We start from the raw sequence: 27,419 nt of genomic DNA on the forward strand, positions 1-27,419 counted from the left end.
GTGTCGTGTAGGTTTCGCACATCTGCCCAAATTTTCATCAGGATAATGAGGTTGATCCGCACTGCCTTCACTCTGTGTGACGGGTAGAACGGCGAGAGAGAGGTTTATTACTCATAACCACACCAGAACACACACACACATACACAGGACATTGCACTTATGTGGTGTGTGTGTGTGTGTGTGTGTGTGTGCGTGTGTGTGTGTGTGTGTGTGTGTGTGTAGACTCTTTCCGCATTTTTTGTGAGTGTCTCTTCTAGTCGTTCCCGTAACACTAAATTACATTTTTAAAGGATTTAATTTCTTGACTCTTGATAAGATTTGAACACCAAAGTAGTTTTACGTCTTCTTTTATTCACACTCCTTTTGTGTTACATAGAAATGTTTTACAGGTTTGGAATGATGTGGGTGAATAATATATTAAGCAATTTTCAGTTTTGTCAAACTATAACTGTACCTTGAACAATATAAAGCCATGGGCAACACAACAAATTTAATTTAATATCTCCGTAATTTCTCTTAGACAGACTACATGGATCATCCATCCATCCCCTAATATTAGGTTACTATTTTACTGCTCATGAGTCTTAATGTAGTTATCGATATGTTTATATCGGCATTATGTTTCATGCATGAACTTTGTCTTAGATGCTCCTAAAGATCATTAAGTTAAATGAAAACTGACCCAATTGAGTCACCAGTTATCATCCAGTAAGAGTATAGAGTATAGCATGAACAAGGACCATTTTATAGTTCTATCATTTGATGAGAAATGTTCGAGTTCATATCGAGATCTTTGAGATTAGACAATTTGAGACTCTCCTGAAAGAAAAGCCAATCTGTCAGATGTTTCTCGAGAGTCTTTTCTATTTGCTCGCAGTTGTGATATCGACTGGTGATTTTTCTTTCCTTCCTCTACAAGCGCAGGCGTCTGATGGAGAGATGTTGTCTGTTTCTATCCATTCGTCTTATTTCAGCCCTTCACAAACATTCGATTCCCCGTAATGTCATCGAGCGAGTGTGTTCGGGAACCTATTTCCACAGTCCTCAGCGATGCCCAAAGGTCAGATGGGATATTTTTAAAGCGCCCTCGGTGAAAATCAATGCCCAAAAAAAAGAGACAGCAAACAGGAACAGGGCCGCCCACCCTAATAAGCAGCGCCTCGCCGCAGATAAAACGAATCTGCAGAGAAAAGTGGAGAGATTGTGAGGGGACACATGACAAATAGAGAGAAGAAGAAGGCAAAATAAAGTGAAAGAAGCCGCAAATACATAAAAGAGAGCGAGCGAGAGAAGCCCTGGCAGATACATCACTGTGTCAGGTCACACGGACACAGATTCATCATCTGAACAGGAGAGGACGGCGAGTGACCACTGCTGACCACCTGGGTAAAGCGGTGTGTTTTACCACAACAGCCTCTGGTCAACGCAGCCGCCGGCCGGCGTGTCACAGACAAGGACAGAGTAACAGAGGCGCTGGTAAAGTGCAGAGTTTATTCTGCTGATGGAGACTGAGAGTGGACGGTGTAACGAGGTTAGATGGGAAGAAGGAACCGGCGAATGTTAGCAAATTTTAATACCAAAAATACAACAAATACAAAACGAAAGTAAAATACAGCAGCCCCTCGCGGACGACTGCTGTCACATATAATAAAACAAGTCCAGGCCTGTTCCTCTCTCCATCTCCACTGTCATCGCTCCTCCTTTTATGCTTCCGCTTCTCCGTGAGAGATACGAGACCGGTGCGTCGCACAGGTGTCGCTCATCATCAGGAATCACGACACCGGCCACGGAAAACACAATCTGAGATCAATCCGACCGGGCGATTTAATATTATACTTACTCATTCCAAACCTGTATTTCTGTCAGGACCACTATCGTCAAATACGATTGTTTGCATACAGTTTGGATTGGCGGTATAGTTCTATTCTGGGCGAGAATTCCCTGCGCATTTATGTAGCCTAGCATGATTAAGAGCAGGAGAGCAGCAATAACCATAGATTATTATTAATTCACACAGATATCATTAATTCATTTTAATGTACAACATAATTCGAGAATTTAGTCTGATTCAGAGGGGAATCACAATGCCAAATCCTGACTGGAGACAGGTGGAGCTGGGGAGGGAGGAGGTTAATTCGCTCCTGAGAAACTCGATCGCTGTTGATAATACTGAAGGAGCTAATATATGTATACAGTGATGGGCATCGTGTTCCTATAGGTAGACGTGTATCAGCTGAGATTCACTGATGTGAGCTTGACTATTGTGACCCGCCAGAACTGACGCTACACTTGATTACTTCTGCGGACCTCAAAAGAAGATATTTTGAAAAAAATTCATAGAGTAATTGACCCTTTAGTTACTGTTGCTATGTCCGACAAGCCATGCCGCTCTCACACCGTGTTCTCAAGCAGTGAAAAATACTTCCCGGAGCAAAGAGGACACTGACAGACAGGACAGACCAGGTTACTTTTGATATGAAACAAAGTCTCAACTTATAAATTTGGTAATTTCTAAAGATTTTTAAACAGTAAATCCCCTTAAATGTGTGGTTACAGATCGCAGTTAAAGCTGCTCTTGAAATCTTCTTTTCCTTCTAGTTAACTTATAGCATCAAATAAACATGAATGAACATCAGAAGGAATGTTGTTTTAACTGTGGAAAGACGTCAGTACACACAGTTTTTCAAGTTCAAATCCACCAATGTTAATCTACTAACTCTCCTGACTGCTTTGTCGGACAAAAATGGCGGATTATGATTGGTCAGGTCGCTTGTCAATCAAACTCCCTGCAAAGGGTGAATTATATATCCCGGTTCAGTGATACTTGTGGACGCATTAAGTTGATCAAAAGTGACAGTAAAGACATTTATAATGTTACAAAAGATTTTATTTCAAATAAATCCTGTTCTTTTGAACTTTCTATTAATCAAAGTATCCTGAAAAAATGTATCATGGCTGCCACAAAAATTTGAAGCTGTTTTCAACATTGATAATTATCATAAATGTTTCTTGAGCAGCAAATCATCATATTATACTGATTTCTGAAGGATCATGTGACCCTGAAGACTGGAGTAATGATGCTGAAAATTCACAGGAATAAATTACATTTTAATATAATAACAGTAATTTTAAATTGCAATAGTATTTCACTGTTTTTACTGTATTTTTAAACAAATAAATGCAGCCATGATGAGCAGAAGAGACTCCTTTAAAGAAATCTGATCAACCCCAAACATTTGAACAGTAGTGTGTGAACTATTCCTGGTGAAGTTTGTAATATTTAGAGTGAATCACTGTGACTGTCTGATGCTTTCATAACATCTATCTGTTGGTTTGAGCTTGATCTAACTCCTCACCTAACCAATGACATCAGTTGGGGGCGGGGCTATCTCTTTTCCTGACCAATGGAAGTGAGGCAGAAGAGGCTTGCAGGAGTGTTGGGGAAACAAGCATTAGTAGTAGTCTGATGAATTACATCCTACACTTAACCATTGGAAAACCAAACTTCCTCTTTCCCTGTTTTTCTCTTAAATTACATTTTTCTTTTATTGAGCAATGTATAAAGGAAGTGATGTCCCAATATTATAGTTGTAGCTAAAACAAAAAGCTGATAATTATCTTTCTGTTATGAAAAGGTCCAGGTGGAAACTGCAGATTTTTTGCTTTTTCTTAAGGGGAATGTGTGTGGAAAGGATTTTAAACACGGTTAAATAGAGTTGTGAGTACTAGACTCTTTTTAATACTCTATAAAGAATTATTAAATCGACCCCCCAAAAATTGATGAACTAATAAGCAATGGACAAGGTATCTGTGTAGCTTATTTTTGTGCTTAAAGCTATATACAGGTGCAGATTTCATGTGGGTTTGTTATAACCAATAATCAAAATATCATAATGTATGATGAAAATATAGACCGTACTATTGTAACCTGCCGTAGAAAAAGAGTTTACTGTTTGAAATTCAAGCCCTGATATCAATTAACAGCCCAATTAGACTAATGCCATATCTAAAAACACGAATATGGTGCGTTTATCTATATGGTGATCATTAATATATCTTGCACTCCTTCATGAAGATGATATGTGGCATTCAGAGCTTATTTTATTCCCTGTATTTCACTTCATTCCTGACCTAAATGAAGACCGTTTGTCCTCTCTCCCCTCTGTGTGTCTTACTTTCTCTCTCTCTTTCTCTCTCTCTTTCTTGTACGTTTTTCACATCCTCGTGAAGCTGAGATCCTTCACGTGAAACTTGGATCTGTCCTTTGGGAATCTCTTGGCTTTTTGTTCGAATAACTTTCCCCAAATATTTTCCCTCCTCAGGCAATTGCAGTTTCTTTCCCATTCCAGTCTTTTATTTCTGTCTTCTTTATGCTAGAATTGCGTTCTTGCGTTCAGTGTTGTGGGTAGAAGCCCGATCCAAACATCCCATAATGCCCGAACGCTTTGGTTCCTTCTGTAGAGCAAACTATCCTACGGAAAATGTGACTATGCAGGAGGAAAGACAGAGTTTTGTGTGCATTGATTTTGCCAAGACCTCAGAATATGATGTAATATTTCCATCATAGAGGGAATTGTAATCGTTCTGATACATAAAGATATTTGAAGAAGTTTATCCGTATGTGAAACATGTTTTGAATGACTCAATATCTGTTTTTAGTTACTGGTGTTGGCTAAATCTATTGATCATTGAGGCATATCTACAGGTCAGACCTGACAACACAGTAAAAACACAACAGAATGCCATGCAAAAAAGCAATTCATCAATTCATTCTTTGTCTTTTAATGATTAATTGGGTCACAAACTGTGTGGTTCAACCCAGAGGAAAATGTGGTGGCTTCAAGTTTCTCAGTATGCTTCAGGTTTATAGAAAAAAACAGAAATTTAATGTAATGTGTGTAGAAGCTCAGATCATTTGTTCTTCGGGGAATTTGATGAGAAATATTTTAATATGCATTGATATAGAGCAGATCTGAGCACAGATTGAGACATTGCTGAGAAGCTTTATGGAAGCACTTTAGAGGTATTTTTTTACAAGATGCAAAGCAGGAATCATTGGCAAACGTATTCTTCGTTTACTCTCAATCTCATTGATGTCTAGAAGAATAGAAATCGTAATCTTAACAAAAATTCTGATTTGTAAGGTAAAAAGTTTCACAGCGAAGCCCTTTTACAAGACAAAAGATGTAACGCAGCCGCTGAAACGTCTGTCCTCAATCTGTTTTTATTTTCCTTTTTGTGGTTGCTTGTTTCATCCCTAAAATTCCTGAAGTCAAATTTCAGATGTAAGAAAGAAGGAATAGAGGGAAAAAAGAAGCGGAGAAGAAAAGCAAGCTTTAAAAATACCTTTGGTGTTCCTGTGTGTTTGTGAATATTATTACAAAGTGCCGTAATGAGAGAAAGAACAACACAAAGCGAGACTTGTGCCTGTGAGCGAGATGGCGAGGAATCTGAGCAGTGAAAGGCCCGAGTGAGTGTATGAGTGTGTGTGTGTGTGTGGCCGCCTGTAGGAGGTCTTTCTCTTTGTACATGGATCTCCTTGGGATGTTAGCAGCAGGGGAATCGGGCATGAAGAGCTTCTCTTTTGGGGATGAACTGATGGGCCTGAACAACAGAACGAAAGAGAAGCTGAATGGGACACAATGAACAGAAAGATGAAAAGGTCAGTGTTAGAAAAACCAGACACCAGACTAGCCATTCGGCAACCCGTCCCGGCTGTGTGTAAAAGCAAAGACAGTGACCTCAGTCCAGTTCAGGTGATCTTTAGAGAATAACCAACAAAGAGAATCACAATCAGATTCACTTTTAACAACAACTACTGCACTAGTAATGCAGTTTTACAGCTGTCCGTTTCTCGTGTGCTCCACGTCCACTTATTTTTTATACACTATTCAAAAGTTTGGGGTCTTAAATGTTTTTTAAAAGTCTATTCTGCTCATCAACGCTGCATTTATTTGAACAAAAATGCAGTAAAATATAATGAAATATTATAACAATATAAAATAGCTGTTTTCTATGTGAATATATAGTAAAGTGTAATTTATTCCTCTGATCAAAGCTGAATTTTCAGCATCGTTACTCCAGTCTTCAGTGTCACATGATCCTTCAGAAATCAGTATAACATGATGATTTGATGCTTAAGAAACATTTATGATTATTATCAATGTTGAAAACAGTTGTGCTGCTTCATATTTTTGTGCAAACTGTGATTCATTTTTTCAGAATTCTTTGAGTAGAGTTCAAGAGAACAGCATTTAATTAAAAAAAAAAAAGTTTTGCATATATTTACTGTCACTTTTGATCAATTTAACGTATCCTTTCTAAAGAAAAGTATTAATTTCTTTAAAAAAACTAAAAATCCTATTGCCCCCAAACCTTTGAACGGTAGTGTAATTTAATGAATTTTATAATTTTGTTTATTATACTGTATATTAAGAATTCTAAGTAAATCACAAATCACATTTATCCAACAATTTACATAAGCATGGTTTACGTATGATCTGCTTTTCTAAAATAATTGTAAAAAATTAACTAAAATATATTTACAAATATATAATATAGAGTAATATAAATATCTAAAATAGTGGTAAAAAATAAAATGAAATTATATTTGCAAAAATGAATAATTTTTATAGAAATTTTCCTGCCTTTAAATCTGAGTAGTGACCATTCTGAGGTGACGTGCATCTTCGGTGCTTCTTCCAGCATGACCTCTGACCCTTGACCTCCCTCTGCTCGAGGAACAAGCGTTGCACATTCCCTCTCGCCCTCTGGCGTTTGTGGGAAAGACCTGAGCGAGAGAAGGAAAGGTTGGAGAGAGATTCTGAGTGTGCCGCATGTTTCCATTAGATTGTGGTGTTGGCTAATTAGAGAGCGGCTGCGTGATTCACCTTGTTAATTAGAAGGACTTGCACACCATCGGCCCCGGGGCTCCGAGGGGGAAAAACGAGGGATCCAGAGAACGAGAGGGCTCCTCTTCAACGCCCGCAGTCTCCTCCTCTGAAGATCCTTTTGCTTCTTGATTCCAAAATGAATAAATCATCCGCACACGACTCTGTTCATCTGCCACCGATGCAAATTACACCTGATCAATAGAAGGTGACGTCGGAGAGGGAAGAAAGAGCGAGGGCTTGAGAGGAGAAAGACTGCTTGCCCAAGCACTGGTGACACAAAAGATGGAAATTTTCTACTTGGATAAGCAGGATTTTTAATGATCTCCTCTTGCTTATTCCGAAATTCCCCTTCAAATAATACCGTGAACTCCTCCATACTTTGTGCCCTCGAATTAAAGAAGTTAAATGTGTTGCCTTTGGGTTTCATTTTTAATAATTCATTTTAATTACATATTATTTAAATGTTTTTTTTATTTTTATTTAATTAATTAATGATTTATTTGGGTTAATATTTGGGGATTTCTTACTATATTTGTGTTTTTCTTTTCTTTTTTAAAATTAAATATTATTTTTTTTTTTATTATTATTATTTTAAATTATTATTTTTTATAATTTATTATTTAAAAGGTTAATATTTGTGGATTTCTTACTATATTTGTGCTTTTCCCCCCTTTTTTTTTAGTTTTCACTGCTGTTCAGTTAATAACACCAGCAATAATTAAAGATGGATTCAAGCCAAAGTCAAACGGCGCACACATGTCTGTGGTTCTGTTGAATCTTGAGGAGCAGGAAGTGACCTCATGAGGAGCAGGAAGTGACCTCATAATGAGCGTGACCCCCGGGGACGCCGAGGTGTTTGTGTAATTGTGGTTTGGCTCAAACTGCATGTCTTTATATCGAAACTTGAGTGTTTTCAGTCGTTCTGGTGCATGAATATGTTTTGATCTTCAGTTTGTTACTCTCGAGGTCAGCGTCGAGGCCTGTGTGACCCTGAGGTCATGTCAGATAGATCAATGATGTACACCTTTCTGTGAACTTATAATGGACATGCTGGCTCTAACTCTGACTGCTCATTAACTGCTCAGAAATTGCTCCCAATTTTTGTTAAATTAGACACTAAACCGTATTGGCATCAGGAGGCACAATAATTTTCTAAATGTGTCTTTTCAAATGTGTCATACTCAGTATAGTCATAAATAACTTTTCCTTTTTTTTCTCCTTTTAAATCATTGTCTGTTTTTTAAAACACAAACATGTTTTATTTTACTGATATCTGATATGGAAAATATCTCATGTTAAATATTGATTTGTAAAGTCAACATAAAATCAAAATGGACTTTCTAAGTACATTTTTCTTAAGATAAACGTTTCCTCAGTGCACGTTATTCTGATGAAAAATATGTTTGTCACCAAGTCTGCACAGTTGGGGAAAATAAAATAAAGCAATAATATTTTCTATTTTAAATTTGGCGATCCAAACAAATTGTATATAATATGAAGGCCCGCACTACATTATTTTCCACAGAATATTTTGTTTCTCTTAGAATTATGTTGTATTGTTGTCAGTTACATTTTATGTTGTCTTTAGGTTAAGTTTTTTATTAATATTTTTATTTTTAAAAAAAATGTGGAGGTATATTTTTCAAATAAACGTAATTATTATTATTATTTTATTATTAGTAATATTTTATTAAATATATTTTATTATTAATAATATAGTTTTCTGTGAATATTTGTGAATTTGTTGCTATATTTGTAGAACAATTGTTTTTGTTTTTTGGTGTAATGTGCAGGATTGTTCTCTGAGAGTAATAGCAGCTCAGTGTCCCGGGGCAGGAGGACGAGGGGCAGATTTGAGCCCCTGCTGGTCCTTTATGTTCCAGACTTCAGTGTTACTGAACCTCACTGTTGCCCGGTGAAAGACTCCCGAAACCAGCCCGATCCTCCCGTTCCGCTCCAGCACAGACATCTGTCTGCACGAGTGTGTGTGTGTGTGTGTGTGTGTGTGTGTGTGCCTGTGGGGGAACAGAAGGTTTAGCAGGGCTGATGGAGACGGGCAGGTTTGGTCATCATGACGAACTGAGCTTCTTCTCCCGCTTGTGCTTCATGAGAAGTGAAACACACACGTGAGCTGGAGATGACCAACCCGATCTCACCGCAATTCGTACGTATGATACCAGATGGCTAATTTTTCACAAAGAGTCATCAGGAAGAGAATTCAGGATGAAAGGCTAATTAGGCTATAGATAGATGGATGGATGGATAGATGGGTAGATAGATATATGGATGGATGGATGGATGGATGGATGGATGGATTGATGGATAGATGGATGGATGGATGGCTGGATGGATAGATGGATGGGTAGATAGATAGATAGATAGATGGATGGATGGATGGATGGATGGATGGATGGATGGATGGATGGATGGATGGATGGATGGATGGATGGATGGATAGATAGATAGATAGATAGATAGATAGATAGATAGATAGATAGATAGATAGATAGATAGATAGATAGATAGATAGATAGATAGATAGATAGATAGATAGATAGATAGATAGATAGATAGATGTAATCTTACAGATACCGATCCTCTTTCAGGATGCTGTGATGAATGTGTAAACGGCTGCTAACGGTGATCACATTATTTCTGATGCTGTTTTTCTTTGTTGAAAGGTTATACAAGATGAAATTAGAAACTTTAGGTTATAAAATTTCTCTTTTTTGTTCTCTTGCAGTGAATATTGTGTGTCAGCGTCTCGGTTAATCATTCTTGTGTGATGAGCGTAATTACGACATGCAAAACTTCTGTAAGTTTTACTTAACGCTGAGAGCAATTACCATTTCTACAATCAGCCAAAATATTAAACATTTATTTTTGAAGCAGTGCTGAGAATATATTAGCAGTTAGCCAAAATAATTGATATGAATATTTCTGTAAATGTGTCCCGTGTAATGAGCGGTTAAGTCTGGTCTGGTTGATCCGTCTGTAATGGCGCCCGCTCGAGAGCTGGCACCACAGATGGCACACTGGGACCCGCGTTTATCACAACGCCATAAATCTGAGACTTGGGCATTAGCTGCAGGCGTGCGGTGCAACTGTGCAGACATGCCGGCGCTCCCGTCCCATCCGGGAGTGGGATGGGATTATCTCAGGGGTCAGTGGGGAGATGATGTGTGATAGCGGTCCTGCAGAGGATTGTGGGATGCAGAGATCATCACCAGCCTGAGCGCTTGCAGGAGCAGTTCACTCAAAAATCAACAGTGTCTTGGCATGAGAGTGAACGGTGACCACAAAAACTATCATGTCCATGCCAGGGATGCGCTTTAAAAAAAAAAATTATTATTATTATTAAATACTAGATTTTTATTTTATAGTATAATTACTATAGTAATATACTATATAATAACAATACATTTATTTATTGTTTTTCTACAATTTGATAAAATAAAAATAATAATAAATATTTATATTGTATTACATATTATATATTAAATGAAATATTATGTAAATCATGTATACTTAATATAAATAAAAATATATTTAATTAAATAAAATAGTAATCCTACTACTACTTCTTGTTGTTGTTATTATTATTATTAATATATTAATAATAATAATAATAATAATAACTGTTATTTTTCTAGTACAATAGTATTATTACTATAGTAATATTGTAATAGAAATATACTGTAGTTTTTCATTTTTTTATAATTTAATAAAATAAAAATAAAAAGGTAAATATTAATAATAATATTATTATTAGTAGTAGTATTAAAAATATTTATTTTAAAGTACAGTATTATTTATTTATTGGTCTGTTTATTTTTAATATTTAAAATATAATATTTAAATAATATTAATAACTATTATAATTATTATTAATATCTCTATTTGACACTACAGTAGTACTATTGATATAGTTTTATTTCTTTATTGGTGTGTTTAATTTTATAATGTAATAATAATTATTATTATTATTTATAAATAAACATTTTTATTTTATACTACAATAGTATTACTATAGTAATATATATATTTTTTTATAATTTGATCAAATAAAAATAAAATGTTAATAATAATAATCATTATTTAAATAACTATTATTTATTTTACAGAACAATAGTACTATTGCTACATTTGTATTTATTTATTGGTTTGATATATTGATATAAAATGATATATTAGGGCACCTTATTGACGTATCGGCCCCTGATCACCCTCCACTTTCATTGTATGAATGACCATTCTGCTAAATATCTGGTTTTGTGTCATAATATGAGTTTTAAATGACATAAGAATTTATTTAAATTTAAATAATTTTTTCCAACTGTTTCTTTAATATCTAAAATGCATATTCATTCTAGACAACAATGAAATGGAATTGAGAGCAATTGTTTATCCTGATAAGAAATCTCCCTTTTACAGTAAATTGATGCCTAAAGTTAGTTTTTAATTGGTTTGCCATCGTCACTTTCCTTTGTGTTTCCTCATGTGACGCGCATCATCCTAACACACATCTGACACTCTAGACTCTCCGTCTACACACACAATTTAGACTGGATGTTGAAAACCAAAGCAATCTTTATAACACGCCATTTTGAGGGTAACAACATGGTTCTCTCTGATCTTAACACACACACACACACACACACACACACACACACACACACACACACACACACACACACACACACACACACACACACACACACACACACACACACACACACACACACACACACACACACACACACACACACAGAACTGACTGCATGAAAGATTGCATTGATTGCCCTCATTCAGTTTAGCAACAAACACACAGTCTCTCTCTCTCTTTCTCTCTCAACACCAGCGGGCACAGGGCGGTTCACTCCCTCACTGCAGACAGACTGTGACGGCCGTGTGTGTGTGAGGCCATATGTGGCTGTGTGTGTGTGTGTGAGGCCTCGGGCTCTAACACGTCCTCAGAAAGGCTTCTGTGAGCGAGGCTGCCCCGCAGGAAACCGTGACATTACCTGAGGCGCCACTGGGCCCTCTTACACTTCACAAAGTGAAAAATCACATCAGAGCGTTTGAACTGACACACTCACACACACTCACTCACTCACTCACTCACAAACACACACACACACACACATGCACATGCACAAGTCAAGTCACCTTCATTTATAAAGCGCTTTTAACAGTATGGATTGTTTCAAAGCAGCTTTAGTTTACAGTGATAACAGAAATTACCGTAACAGAGTGTTTAGGGTTTACCACAGCTCTAGGATAAAGTTATTGTCCAGCTAAAGATAGTTTTGATTGATTCACTTCCATTGCAGAGATCATTAGTTATTAACTTAGGGGCCGCTAACACGACACCGTTCTAACATAAAAACCCTTAACGCGCTCCGGCCGCTCATCCGCATAAAACAGTGGCTGGTGTCTCGAGAATGCACTCCCTGAAACATGTTCGAAGGTGCAAACGATTATCCGTTTTCTCTGCGCAAACCGCGAAAACGCAGACGGCGTGCACATGCGCATCACGTGTTCGAATATGTGTGCAGGCGTGTAGTCCTTCTTCACAAATCAACCCTCAACAAACTACTTGTCTGGCCTTAAAAATTTATAGTACATACATTTTTGTCGGTGTGCAGGCGTGTAGTCCTTCTTCACAAATCAACCCTCAACAAACTACTTGTCTGGCCTTAAAAATTTATAGTACATACATTTTTGTCGCGTCTGCGTAGCCACGCAAACCGGAATTATCCCGACAACATTTTATCAGTACAGAGATAAAGGGAAGGAGGCCTTCACAAGGAGAGACTAGTGACACTTCAGGACTGCGTTGTCGTCGTGTCCAGGCGCAGGTCTTTCATCAGATCCAGATACGGCCTGGATCCCGTGGACTGCGGTAAAGATCGCAATAGACGTGAAGGACTATAATGCTTTAAGAGCTCGCTCAAGTACTGGGGAGCTAAACCATTTAGTGCTTTGTAAGTAATCAGCAATATTTTAAAATGTGTACAATGTTTAATAAGGAGCCAATGCAGTGTTGACAGAACCGGGCTAATATGGTCGTACTTCCTGGTTCTGGTAAGAACTCTAGCGGCTGCGTTTTGGACCAGCTGTAGTTTGTTTATTAAGCGTGCAGGGCAACCACCCAGTAGAGCATTACAATAATCTAGCCTTGATGTCATGAACGCATTAACTAATTCTGCATTTTTCATTGAAAGCATATGACGTAATTTAGATATATTTTTAAGATGAAAAAATGCGGTTTTACAGATACTGTTTGTGTGTGAACACACATGCGCACAAACACACACAGACTCCCTCACTTACTCACGCACACCAAGATGTTACCTCATAATTACAAGGTATAACCTCTGATTTCTCAGGGGATAAAAAGTCAAAATTGTGTGATAAAAATTCACAATCACCTTTTTATTTTTTTCACATTTCCGGGGTTCTCAGAAGAGGAAGTTGCCATAGTTGGGTAAACTTCTACACTAAAGCTAAAACCTGCGATAGTGTTACCATGACTTTCCAAATAAGAAAAAATCTCAAACGGTTTGTTCACAGCAGCCAGAAGAGAGAAAGATGTCACTCCCTCAGCCGGAGTGTAGAATCACCCTCGTTCATTCGTTTTTGTCATTTAGTGCCATGGTAATATAATGAAAATGAAAATATTAAAAACTTTACTAGATTTGCGATGCGGACACATCATCACGTCCGTGAAAAGGGTCCATTCCATGGCGGAAAAACATACATATATATAACTAGGGAAAGAATTAGTTCAAAATAGCCACTTTTTAACAAGAAAACAAATTCTTTGAAAGGTCTTACTGTAGTTTTCAGGTACAGAAATTTAATATAGTATGGAAATTTAAAATAACAATGCGTGGGTTTGTTTGATGTTGATTTGATATTGGTGATTAGTGCTTTGCAGACAATGTCACTTCCTGAAATACAGTTTCTTTAGAGTGATTTTAGCCCAAATACGACAATTTATGATATGGTTTTATTGTTTGGTTGTAGAAACACAAGCTCGGCAAATCTTTTCCCTGTCCTAGAATTAGCTGCCGGTGTATTAATAAAAATGATGACAAGTAGATTGACTTGATTTTGACTCAAATGACTCACTTGATGTAACCTTATGGACTGTTTTGTGTGTCTGTAGGTCCATGAGACAGTAGGATGTGTCATGTGACATCACTATGTGACATTTTGTGCACCCAGCAATTTACAGATTATGATGTCACTTTCCTGTGAATTTCCTGCTGGATTGTTTTTCTGACACTAGTTTCTTTACCAGGATTCATGTCCAGATGTCATCCATGTGTCGTTGCACAGCTGTGTAATATGATGTTGTTTCTGTTTTCAGATGCAGCAACAGGAACTCGCCCAAATGAGACAACGAGACGCCAATCTAACGGCCCTCGCCGCCATCGGCCCTCGGAAGAAACGCAAAGTGGACTCGCCAGGAGCCACAACCACAGGCGTCGAGGTACCAACCTCTCGCCATTATTCAGTTAGCACTAATAATCACATTTATATTAACTCTTTCCCCACCAGCGTTTCTGAAAAAAGTTTCTCAATATTTTGCATAATAACATGCAATATTTCAAAAAAAAGAACATAACCTCTTTTAAACAAAAACCCGGTTTATTTTAGCTTAATGCATTTCTTTTTATCAACACAGTACTTGAATGTGGGTAAGTTTCATAAAAAAGCTAATTTTTTAACAGAAAGCTGATGCCCCGTTTACACGAAGGGAAGATGCAGATATTTCCCTGCGGTTTGGCCTCTTATTTCCACGAAAACCGTGTTTTTAATCACAGAAAACGATTATTTCTAAAAACTCCGGCCAAATTGGAGATTTTGGAAAACTCTGTTTGCACGTTTGCATGTAAACTGAGAAAAACTCACTTCAGTTTTAGGCAGCCGACATCACAGTATGCGACAGAACTTGCACCTGCTTCAAAAGTGCGACCCCTTTGTTCTGTGGATTTATTGGAGGGTCGCATACCAACTTTTAAGGTGCATACCGCCACCTCTTGTACTGGAGTGACCTCTTTGTTCAAAAGAGAAAGAGGAAGTGATTCTTTGCTGTTGTTGCTATTTTCGGGATTCTGATTGGCTAACGTGGACTTGAGCTTCTCGTTACACTGCCACCTACTGGTTTGACTTGCTCTTATCAGCATATATACACGGGTTCGTGTAAACAAACACTTTGCACAAGTCAAGTCACCTTCATTTATAAAGCGAAAACGCAGACGGCGTGCACATGCGCATCACGTGTTCGAATATATATGTGTGCAGGCGTGTAGTCCTTCTTCACAAATCAACCCTCAACAAACTACTTGTCTGGCCTTAAAAATTGATAGTACATACATTTTTGTCGTGTCTGCGTAGCCACGCAAACCGGAATTATCCCGACAACATTTTATCAGTACAGAGATAAAGGGAAGGAGGCCTTCACAAGGAGAGACTAGTGACACTTCAGGACTGCGTTGTCGTCGTGTCCAGGCGCAGGTCTTTCATCAGATCCAGATACGGCCTGGATCCCGCGGACTGGGTAAAGATCGCAATAGACGTGAAGGACTATAATGCGTACTGATGATCCTCAAAAGGATGATCAAAACACAGATGGAGTAGATCGAGTCCATCCACACGCTCAAAGCTTCACAGTCCTGTAACTCGCTCTGGGTCGACATTTCATCCAGTTACATTAGGCAGATTTGATTTATATGCTGTTTAATGTTGATGATCACGTTATTTTATATATGGATCTGATTACATATGATATCGCTTTTTTCTGCTTCTTCTTCTCCTGTGTTTTGATCATGAGATTCTGCACTCTTTCAGAAGATGTGTTATAGCGCCCCCTACCGTATAACAGTGAAAACTCAGATATACAATTAAGCAACGTTGTGATTATTCCATACTTTCCAGAAACGGTGTGGGAAAATGTGTTAACTTATTTTTAACTAGATTTTCACCGTATTTTCGTTCTCACATTATTTGGCTTTACAGTTTTTTTCGATCGCTAAACGACAGTGAGCACAACTGGAGCTACATGTGCAAAACTCTAACTACAGTCTGCACAGCAGCAGTTCATGTGGACCAAACTCTAGCTCGTTTTTCATTGCTTGAACACAGTTTTCAAAACTCTACACACTTATCCCATGACTTTAACCACAACCTGCACAACACTGTGGATTTACAGCACTTTGTTCAAATGCTAACACACTGCTGTCAAAACCGTGAACCACACATTTACTAAAACAGAATAGATTTAAGCCTTGTGCCTTTCAAACGCTGATGATTGCAATTTCAGCTGAAAGGAGAAGCTGGTCTTGTTTGTTATTTGTTCGAATTACAGTATGTACTTTTAGTTTCTACTTTTTTTTCTCATTACTGTAATTCCGTAAATTACTACAGACTGAAGATTGAAGCAAACTGCTAATTTTCATTTACCTTACAGTAAAGAATTGTAATGTTCTAAAAAATTAAATAAATCATGTGAAAGAATGTCACTCTTTTCTTTGAAAAAAATATTACTTTGCATGAAGTCACTGAAATTATTCAAACTGTAAAGATGAAAAGTTTGTATTTTCTGTATTGGTGTTTGATGCTAGTGTTCTGAGTGACAGTGTGTGTTATCTCAGTGAGGGTTGTGTAGTGTTTTCCTCTCAGTGTGTTCTGAGTGACAGTGTGTGTTATCTCAGTGAGGGTTGTGCATGTGTTTGGCTGCACTGAGCCTGTTTTGAGCCATGTGTTAAGAGTTGTGTTGCTTGGAATGAGTTTTGCAGGTTATGTGAACTGTTTAGCTCAGGGGACTGTTGGTAGTGCAGACTGTAGTTAGAGTTTTGCACATGTGGCTCCAGTTGTGCTCACTGTCGTTTAGCAATTGAAAAAAACTGTAATAGCTTGGTTGAAGTGATCTCAGATTGAGCAAAATATTTTTTAATTTTCAGCTATTTCAAAGCAAATGCGTAAATATCATTGTACAGAAACAGTCCCTGTATTTTTGTCTTGTTTTCCAGTACAACTATCTAAACATTCTTAAATCAAGATACATTTACTGAAGAAGCAAAATTACAGAAGATGTTAAGTCTTGTTTTCTAAAAAAAATATAAAAAATAAAAAAATCATTAAAACAAGAACAAGATTTTTTCAAATTCAAAGGGAAAACTATTTTATTTTTCTGACCTCATTGGCAGATTTTTTTATTTTTATTTAAGCAAAAACTCACTTAGTTTTGATACATTTTTCAGTAAATAAAACTTAATATTTGATGTAATTTTGCTTCTAAAGTAAATGTATCTTGATTTAATAGTGTTTGCATACTGGAAAACAAGACAAAAATATCATGTAAGAAAAAAATGTTTTTCCTTTTTTTTTACAATGATTTTTTTTTTTTTTTGCTGTATTGACCAGCCTTTAGTGGATCTTATGCTGATTATGATGCAGTGTTTGTTATGTTATGTCGTACTCTCGCCGTTCGCTGCAGGGTTTAATGTTCACTTGTTGCATTGTGAGCGAGCATTGGTCTTTTTCCTGAGCAAAAATAAACATTTCTCCAGATTCCCATACACAACATTAACTGGGACACACTGCACGCTTGTCGTCTGTGAGTGTGTTACACTGTTGTTTGGATGCCGCTCCACATATGGCTACCAGCTCTGCTCTGCATTACGCAGGATTACACCGCCCGCACTCATATTTCCTTGACATGGTGTTGTACATGAAGTCATTGGGTTTAACTGCATCTGGTGAATGTTTAGCTCTTGCAGTCAGAAGGCCCGTTCATATTCCCTGAAGGATTTCGACTAATGTTTGAATACGATAAACCGGAAAAAAACACTTTGTGAATGTCAGCTGGTGTTTTTAAAAACCCTCTCACTGGCATATGTGTGTGTGTGTGTGTGTGTGTGTGTGTGTGTGTGTGTGTGTGTGTGTGTGTGTGTGTGTGTGTGTGTGTGTGTGTGTGTGTGTGTGTGTGTGTGTGTGTGTGTGTGTGTTTGCTGAGGACAGAAGATCCTGCAGTGAAATCAGGGCTAACTAAATAAACGCGTTACTTCTGCTCCATGAACACCATCCTGACCTCTTTCACTTTATTGTAAGCGCTCTGATGTCAAGAAGAACAATGAAATGTGTATGTACACACACACAGATACAGCGCTTATGAGTCGTATTCACACTTCTTTTGTTGTTTTACCGCATTAAAGTCACCTTAATTTGACTATTTTGCCACTTATGAACAGAAAAGACTGTTTAATGCCAAATTAAAAACAGGTCTTTGCAAATAATTGCTTATATGGAACCCAGATTTCATAAGATTAGATTTCATAAGTGCTAACCTCTTTGTTTTTAATTTGGCACATCAAATAATCGCTGGTGCCGCCAATTGACAATACACTGCAAATAAATCATTAAAAATCTGTATTTTGGTCTTATCTTCTATTAAATATCTTAATATACTTGGCAAGCAGCATTAATAAATTAATCAGGATATACTCTAAATATTTATGCATACTACCGTTCAAAAGTTTGAGGGTGGTAAGATTTTTAAAATGTTTTTGAAAAAAGTGTATTGTTCTCACCAAGGCTGCATTTATTTGATCAAAAACACAGTAAAAACAGTAAAAATTTGGAATATTATTACAATTTAAAATGGCTGTTTTCTATGTGAATGTTTGTCAAAATGTAATTTATTCCTGTGATCAAAGCTGATTTTTCAGCATCATTACTCCAGTCTTCAGTGTCACATGATCCTTCAGAAATCATTCTAATATGATGATTTGTTGTTCAAGAAACACTTATGATTAGTATCAATTTTGAAAACAGTTGTGCTGCTTCATATTTTTATGTGAACTGTTCTTTGTTGAATAGAAAGAATTTAATTAAAATAGAAATCTATTGCAACATTATAAATGTCTTTACTGTCACTTCTGATCAATTTAAGGCATCCTTGCTGAATAAAAGTTACATTTTTTTTTAGTTTTATCTTTTGAATGGTAATGTATATAGTCACGGCTAAAGGGCATTATGAATATAATAATGATTCCGTGCCGTAGTACATATCTAATCACCATCTGATACCAGTACCACAATGGTTTTGTGGTGTTGATCTCGGCGGGTTTCTGTTTAATTGTAGGGTTTTTCCATAGGAATGCCGCCCATATGACCACCAAAGAAGAGAAGAGAAGTGCAGGATAGATGGAGGGAAGAATCTTAACTTATTTTCACTTTATTTTCACCTCCCCTCATTTCGGCGAGCCGCCCCGGGGCGTTTTCTCTGCTTTCTCCAGAGCAAAGTGAATGTGACTTTTCTAAGGGGGTCACGGAGTGGCTGCGGGCTACGGCTTCTCTGAGCTTCACTCTGGGGTTCGGCAGAGATTTCATCTGCGCGTGAATGTGCCTCGGGCTCCAGCTCAGGGTGAGCTGAACCGCTTCACTCCAGGTCTTCTGATTGTCGCAGTATCCGGTCTCTGTTCTGCAGCGTTATTCCCAAACAAAAGCTTCCCAGTGTCCGGAAACACCCGACACACTGAGACGGAGTAATGAGAGAGATGTGGTTTAAAGCAGGGTTATTATAGATACTAAAACTATAACCACGAAAAACATTCAAATACATTTTAACTGAAATAAAATAAAATTACATGTAAAAATATTAAACTATATATACATATTTTATAAAATAAAAACTAATAAAAATGAAAAAAGCACACAAAAAATATTACAATTTAAATGAAAACAGAAAATATAAAAATAAATTCAAAATATTATTAAAAACTATAATAGTATTTCAATGATAGTAAAATAACTGGTTTTAAATGGGTTGTTCTCCCTAAAACATTGCTATTGCTCAGAAGTTTACAGGAGAGTTAATGGATTTTTTCATTTATGTTTTATTTAAGTTTGTCTCAGTTGTTTGTCCTGCAGTTTTTAATCCTCTGGAGTCTGAGGTGATTTCTGGACCCTGGAGAAATGTTGACATTTGTGCTTATTTCTATATACAAATAACATTTTAATGGCTAAAAATCACATAAATGAGTCGATGGATGTCATGTAGTAGGAGTATAAAGTGTATTGGTTACACTTTACAATAAGGTTCATAAGTTAATGTATAAACTAACATGAAACAATCAGCAATACATTCGTATAGCAAAGGATGTGAGGATTTCTTCACTTTTGGGTGAAGTGCTCCTTTACAGAGATCTTATTTGTGATGTTTCTGTCCTGTGGGTTACCCTGAAACGGCCCATCAGAGCGTGTGTGTGACTGAAATCAGGTAACGCTGGTTGCAGGGCGACTGTGTGTGTTTCTTCCTCCTCCTTCACCCCTCCTCTCCTCCTCTCCTCCTCTCCTCCTCTCGTCTGGCCAGGCCTCAGATCGCCGTGGGGCTGAACCTGATAGCCCATGTTGAGCGTAAAGTCTGTCTTCATCCTGAGCCGGAGAGAGCAAACAAAGAGGCCTTACAGTGCTCCGAGGGATAGATTAGAGAGAGCGAGACAGGGGCCCCTAACTGGCCCTCGCTCGGGGTCATTGTTCAGGCAGGAGCCACAGTTACAAACTCTTTCCTTTCGCTCTCGGCGACACACAAGCTTTTGAAGTTCAGCACAAAGATGCTGTGTGAGACGGAACAACAAAAAAAGGACGTGTAAGTGAGTGTGAGTGAGCGAGTGAGCGAGTGAGCGTGTGTGTGTGTGTGTGTGTGTGTGTGTGTGTGTGTGTGTGTGTGTGTGTGTGTGTGTGTGTGTGTGTGTGTGTGTGTGTGTGTGTGTGTGTGTGTGTGGTTAAATTCACAGGTGCAGGAAACGAGCCACCGACAATATGACATGACAATATGACATGCAGGTGATGTCATTTCCTTGACGAAATGTAACGTGTTTCACTTTGACCTGCTTTGTAACTCAGAAATGGATCTGTGTAAGGTTTTGTAGTTGATTACAGCTAAATGTGTGTTAGTGTCAACACTTTTTGCTTTCACACCATCATTGATATCACACAAGCTCAGACTCACTCCATCACTAGTCGTCTGGAGGGATTTCTGAATGTCATTCAGTAGATGAGAGTAAAACCAACTAGTTTTTATATTTTCTTAAGAAAATGTAAGTGTTGCTTATGGTGCAAAACTCGCTGTCATTATGCTAGGGTGTTTCGGCGGTTTCCAGGGTGTTACTAGGGCATTGGTGTTTGTATAGTTGCCAGGGTGTATCTAGTGTATTCTGGCTTGGATACTAGGGCATTGCTAAGTGTTTGCATAGTTGCCATGGTGTTTCTATGGTATTCAGGGTGGTTGCTTGGGTGTTGCTAGGTTTTTATTAAGGTGTTTAGGTGGTTGTCAAGTGGTTGTCCAGCAGGTGAAAATGGTGCATCTGATCACTCAATAAAATAACACCTCACCTCACCATCACAAATTATTTGAGAAAGCATTCATTCATTCATGAAGAACCAACACTAATGATGATTATGAAGTGATTTGAAAGCACAAACTCTCATATGAGTAATAGTAGTAGTGATACTCGACTTAGCAAACACCACTATTGCTGTGTATTGAAATGAATCGCTGTAGTAACAGACAGGAAAAGAGCAAAACAGGGAAGATCGAGTCGCTTTTTCATTTAAATGTGTCACCGTTTTTCTTTTAGGGCTGTAGATCAGAACAAGAAGTAGGGAAAGACCGAGAGCAAAAGAGAGAGAGAGTAAGAGAGGGGAAAAGCACAAGGAAAACTGATGCCCTTTCCTCCAGCTAAATTAACAGGAATCACGTGGAAAACAATCCGAGCCGGGAATGAAAGGGGGGTGGAACCATTAAAATGCGCCCGGGGCGATGGACTGCGCCCAGTATCACTAAAAATGCTCTCACTACAGATGTGCAGGCAGGCTTACAGGCAAACTCTGCTCTTGTTCTATAGCTACAATTAAAATCAACCTCCCTGCCAAAAAATTGGATAGTAGGAAGAGAGAAAAGCAGACATGAACATCAAAGACAGATTGAAATGTGTAGTCAGTAATAAGAATGGTCTCCAAGCCCCGCGGTTCTCCACGGTCCTCTTGTTAATGAGAATTTTTGACCTCTGGTTTGTAAGTTAAACTTGTAATCTTGGTTAATGAAGTAAATCAATCCCAACTTGGAGTAAGCAGCCTTTCCTTCCATCCAGCCTTTCTGTATCCTCGCCTTCTTTCACTCCTCTTTTTCTTCTCCTCCCATCTTTCCCAGCCTGAGTAAATGCGGGCAGATCTTTCTGCCAGACAAACAGGAAGGCCACGGGTGTGTTGTCTCTCTCTCTCTCTCTCTCTCTCTCTCTCTCTCTCTCTCTCTCTCTCTCTCTCTCTCTCTCTCTCTCTCTCTCTCTCTCTCTCTCTCTCCCTCTCTCTCTCTCTCTCTCTCTCTGTGTGTGTGCTTGTGTGTGTGACATCTACTTGGCGAGCCGTTTCATTTTGTACCCCAGCTAAAAGGGCTGGTGGAGGGACACAGTGACAAGAACCAGAGAGTGTGTCTTACACCTGCGTTTATTCAATATGCTGTGCTTTTTTATATGCTGTGCTGAGTTTTTTTTTTCTCACATTTTACTAAAACATTTATTTTTTTAACACATTTCAGTTGAAACCAAAAGTTATCGTCAATACAAGATCTTGACCAAAAATTGATACACCTCTTGATGGACATAAATGTTGTGATGTTATTTTTATCAAGAGGTGCATCATGCGTGTGTCAAGAGTGTTTCTATGGTATTCTGGGTGGTTTCTAGGGCATTGCTAGGTGTTTGCATAGTTGCCAGGGTGCTTCTTTGGTATTCTGGGTGCTTATTTGGGTGATGCTAGGTGTTTGGGTCATTGCCAGCGTGTTTTTATGGTATTCTGGGTGGTTACTAGGGCATTGCTAGGTGTTTGGGTCGTTGCAAGCCTGTTTCTAGGGTATTCTGAGTGGTTACTAGGGCATTGCTAGGTGTTTGCGTAGTTGCCAGGGTGTTTATCTGGTATTCTGGGTGGTTACTTGGGTGTTGCTAAGTGTTTGGGTCATTGCCAGCCTGTTTCTAGGGTATTCTGGGTGGTTTCTAGGGCATTGCTAGGTGTTTGGGTCGTTGCAAGCATGTTTCCAGGGTATTCTGGGTGGTTTGTAGGGCATTGCTAGGTGTTTGCATAGTTGCCAGGGTGTTTCTATGGTATTCTGGGTGGTTACTTGGGGGTTGCTAGGCGTTTGGGTCGTTGCCAGGGTGTTTCTATGGTATTCTGGGTGGTTATTAGGGCATTGCTAGGTGTTTGGGTCGTTGCCAGCGTATTTCTATGGTATTCTGGGTGGTTACTAGGGCATTGCTAGGTGTTTGGGTCGTTGCCAGCCTGTTTCTAGGGTATTCTGAGTGGTTACTAGGGCATTGCTAGGTGTTTGCATAGTTGCCAGGGTGTTTCTTTGGTATTCTGGGTGGTTACTTGGGTGTTGCTAGGTGTTTGGGTCGTTGCCAACGTGTTTCCAGGGTATTCTTGGTGGTTTCTAAGGCATTGCTAGGTGTTTGCATAGTTGCCAGGGTGTTTCTTTAGTATTCTGGGTGGTTACTAGGCCAAAAACTGATGCAACTCTTGATGGAAATTAATGTTGTGATGTTATTTCCATCAAGAGCTGCATCGGTTTTTGGTCAAGATCTTGTATTGTCAATGCAAGAGTCCAGCACTCTGTAAAATCTCCTCCAGCACTTCCCAAAGTCTTTCAATGAATTTAAGGTGTGGACTCAAAGGAGCCAATCATGTGTGAAAATGATTCTTCATTCTTTCACAATCTGAGCTTGATGAATCTGGACATTGTTGTTTAAGAAATACACACTCCATCAACTAGAGCTAGAAGAACTGTTGCCAAACATATAGAAACATAATAATCACTGCAATAATCATCCAATCATTGACTCTTAAGCATTTGAATATTTAAATTCAAACTGCGACTTTTTTGGGCTAGGCAGTGTAAGCTTACATATTGCGACATATTACTGTAAAAAGCAGACAGAACATGCGAGTTTGACATTTGCAATCTGGTTTTTAGAAAAAGTGAACAAATGCATAGCTTCCTTCTAAATGAAAACCAGACAAAATCCCACCTCGTGATTCACGTTTGACATGTTTGTTTGCATCTGTCTGCAAATGTTTGTTAGGCTTTTGCAAACAACAGTACAATTACAATTTCACGCACAGTGACGACAGATAATGCTTGTGTATTTTTTAACTTAATGGTGATTCCAGTAAACAGAAGAAGATTGTAATACACACAGAGTGTGTTGTGCGTTTTAGATCCGTATGAGGTCACACACACACACACACACACACACACACACACACACACACACACACACACACACACACACACACACACACACACACACACACACACACACACACACACACACACACACACACACACACACACACACTAACACACACACACTAACACACACACACTCACTGACCTGCGCTGACATGCACTCCTGTCAGACCAGGTCACACACAACTTCCTTACATGACTCATTTCATTCGGATGTGTTTTTCTTTATTATTTTTTAGCGCATGAGTTTGTTCCTGTCAGCGGCACCACACCCACCCGATCCATGTGAAGTCAACAGCATCAAATAAACAATATTCAGGAATAATCATACGAAATGAAAAACATCATTCACTGACGTTACTGTGTTTCAACTTTCCAAACTCTCCGTCCGAGTCACATATTCCACTGTTTTTGTGTACATATTTTCATCCATGTTCACAAAGCAGAAGATTTCCCATCCGTTTCTGTTTCTTGGCTGCATTGGTCTGAAGGTTCGGCTCTGTTAAAAAACACCTCACATCCGTGTAAAACGCCCTCAGTGTTTTTCCGGAGCCCAAGAGGGATCGCTGAGGAAGAGAAGAGATGAAGGCACTATACATCACAGAGGAAAAGGCCGTTTAGTGCCACGGTTTTCCCTATGGTCCTGTAGAGCGCTGGGGCGACTGGCCTTCGGAAAGCTCGGGACAATAATGCTCTGTATCCCGCCTGGAGAACCGCCAGTTCCAATGGGTCAGCTACATTATACTTAATATATTGGTATTTTGTATAGTATGCCAAGATGGAAAAGCATGCAACTGGGAGGATAAGAGAAATTCAGTAACACTTTAAAAGGTCTCATTTGTTAACACGAACTAACTATGAGCAATATATTTTTACAGCATTTATTCACCTTTGTTAATATTATTGAATAAAAATACAGTTTCCATTAATCATTTGAAAGATTAATGTCCATTATCCATTAATGTTAACAAATGAAACCTTATTGTAAAGCGTTACTGAAATATCTCACTTGTTGAGTCTTTTTTGAGTTTCACATCATGGAATATAAATGAAAATATAAATCTAAGGCTATACATGTGCATATATATATATATGCATAACCACAAATCTGTACTAATATTCAAGCCTGCAAACTCTAGGATTCTCCATATTGCTTCTAGTGGAACTTTGCACTAAAAAAGTGGTTAAATATACAGTTTTGACAACAAAGTTGAGCCTGAGGGGAAGTACAGATACTCATCTTAAAGAAATTAATTACCTCCCTTGTTAATCTGGATATAATTAAGTTTCTGAAGAATGAATTTCGCTGCAGTTTTGCCATGGAGACGCTACGGCACCAGAGCCAAATCTAGAACTGGTCAGGGATGATGGGATATCCTTCTGATACATTCCCACTGCCCGTCCCACGCTAGTCTGGGAATACATCATCCATACAGCTATGAATCAGAGATTAGCATTAACGCAAGGTGGCTGCAAACCAAACCTGTCAGGAACACATTTCACCCCAAAATCTAAAGAAAACCTTTACTTTATTGAAGAGTTTTGAATGGTGTTGTCCATGTCACTTACAGTAAGTTTTTCTTTATGTATTCATATTTCACTTGCAGGAAAACCGATCATAAATCTCCTATCCTGCACAGATTTGTCCAATCAGATAAGTCTCTCCGCTTAATATCATACCTGAAGTTTATTGGCTTTTATTTATTTATTTATCTAAAAAAGTCACAAGCTAAATCTTTTTTTATCTAATTCGATAGGAAATACACTGTTCAAAAGTTTAGTGTCAGTAAGAAAGAAGTCTCTTATGCTCATCAAGACTGTTTTTACTGTATTTTTTGATCAAATAAATGCAGTGAAATATTATTGCAATTTAATCTAACTGTTTTCTATTGTAATATATTACAAACTAATTTATTCCTGTGATCAAAGCTGAATTTTCAGCATCATTACTCCAGTCTTCAGTGTCACATGATCCTTCAGAAATCAGTATAATATGATGATTTGATGCTCAAGAAACATTTATGATTATTATCAATGTTGAAAACTGTTGTGCTGCTTCATATTTCAGTGGTAAATCTTAGAATTTTTTTTGAAATCCAATGTTACATTATAAAAGTCTTTACTGTCTCTTTTGATCAATTTACACCTTAAATAATAAAAGTATACATTTAAAAAAAATTAGTAGTGATCCTAAACTTTCTAAATAGCAGTGTATATAAACACAGGAAAGAAAACCGTAAAAATAATTATTATTTACAATTAATTCTTTTTCATTATGACATTATTTTCATAACAACTACTATATTCTGTAATGCAAAATACTATATATACAAAACATATTATTTAAATGCTATTCATATTCATATAGTATTTGTTGTACTTCCAACAAAAATCAGATTTAAATAGTAGAATATTTAATTGCAATCATTATTACTGTAATAAAGTTTTAAAAAATCATTTTACAGTAATGAGAATCACCATTGTGTATAATAAGAATTACTCAATCCATATGCATTACAGTAAAGAGATTGTAGAGGGGAAATGTATTTAATGTAGTTAATTGACAATGCATCTTGCGAATTTGCTTTATTTTCTTAAGGTCTTAATGTCTTTTATTTTGTGGTGACATTAGATTCCCCTGAACACCAGCGCTGTGCGTCTGTTTCAGTCGTTCGTGTGTAACGGTGGTTGATTGTACGGTGCACTAGAGGCCATTGAGTCTTTTGAAGCGAATATGACTGGAATCTGAATCCAGTCGGGCGTAATTCACCCCGGGATCTACTTCCCATCATCCTTCGGAAATGTACTTAGAGTCGGCGCTCTCTCGCTTCTGTGAAATTAGCCGCGGTCTCGTTGAGCTCTGCTACATTGTGACATTACTGCAAAACACTTTTGTGTTGCTCTCTATTAAAGCATGTTGTTTCTTTTTGATTTTATTATTTGTGTCAGCTACGTTCTGCTGGTGGAAAGGTTGATGCCTGAGGACACGAGCAAGTGAAAATGCTGGAATGATCTTTCATTAAAGGCTGCCAGTGGAAGAGGAAATCTAAGATGGAAAGAGACGTGAAAATGTATGGCGTCCACATAAACACACCAAACAAGCGTCTGATTCACTTTTCTTGTCTTCAAAAACACATGTATCAGTATTTTGAGTGCCCAAGTTGAATTGATTTTTATAATCAAACTGTTTTCAAACGATTGGCTGCTGGGGA

At 37.9% G+C, this 27,419-nt stretch overlaps 1 protein-coding gene across 5 annotated transcripts in view; it reads left to right on the forward strand.

Moving 5' to 3' along the window:
* LOC143700898 (transcription initiation factor TFIID subunit 4) overlaps window positions 1–27,419 on the forward strand; it is a 94,546-nt gene that overhangs the window by 44,599 nt on the left and 22,528 nt on the right. For all 5 annotated transcript variants that reach the window (XM_077194648.1, XM_077194649.1, XM_077194650.1 and 2 more), the window contains one exon: window positions 14,272–14,394. In XM_077194648.1, coding sequence (XP_077050763.1) covers window positions 14,272–14,394 — 123 coding nt within the window. The remainder of the gene's footprint in view (window positions 1–14,271; window positions 14,395–27,419) is intronic.

The sequence above is a fragment of the Siphateles boraxobius genome, unplaced genomic scaffold, assembly GCF_051911475.1.
Source record: "Siphateles boraxobius isolate OS27281-9 unplaced genomic scaffold, OSU_SipBor_1 32, whole genome shotgun sequence".
NCBI classification, from domain to species: domain Eukaryota; kingdom Metazoa; phylum Chordata; class Actinopteri; order Cypriniformes; family Leuciscidae; genus Siphateles; species Siphateles boraxobius.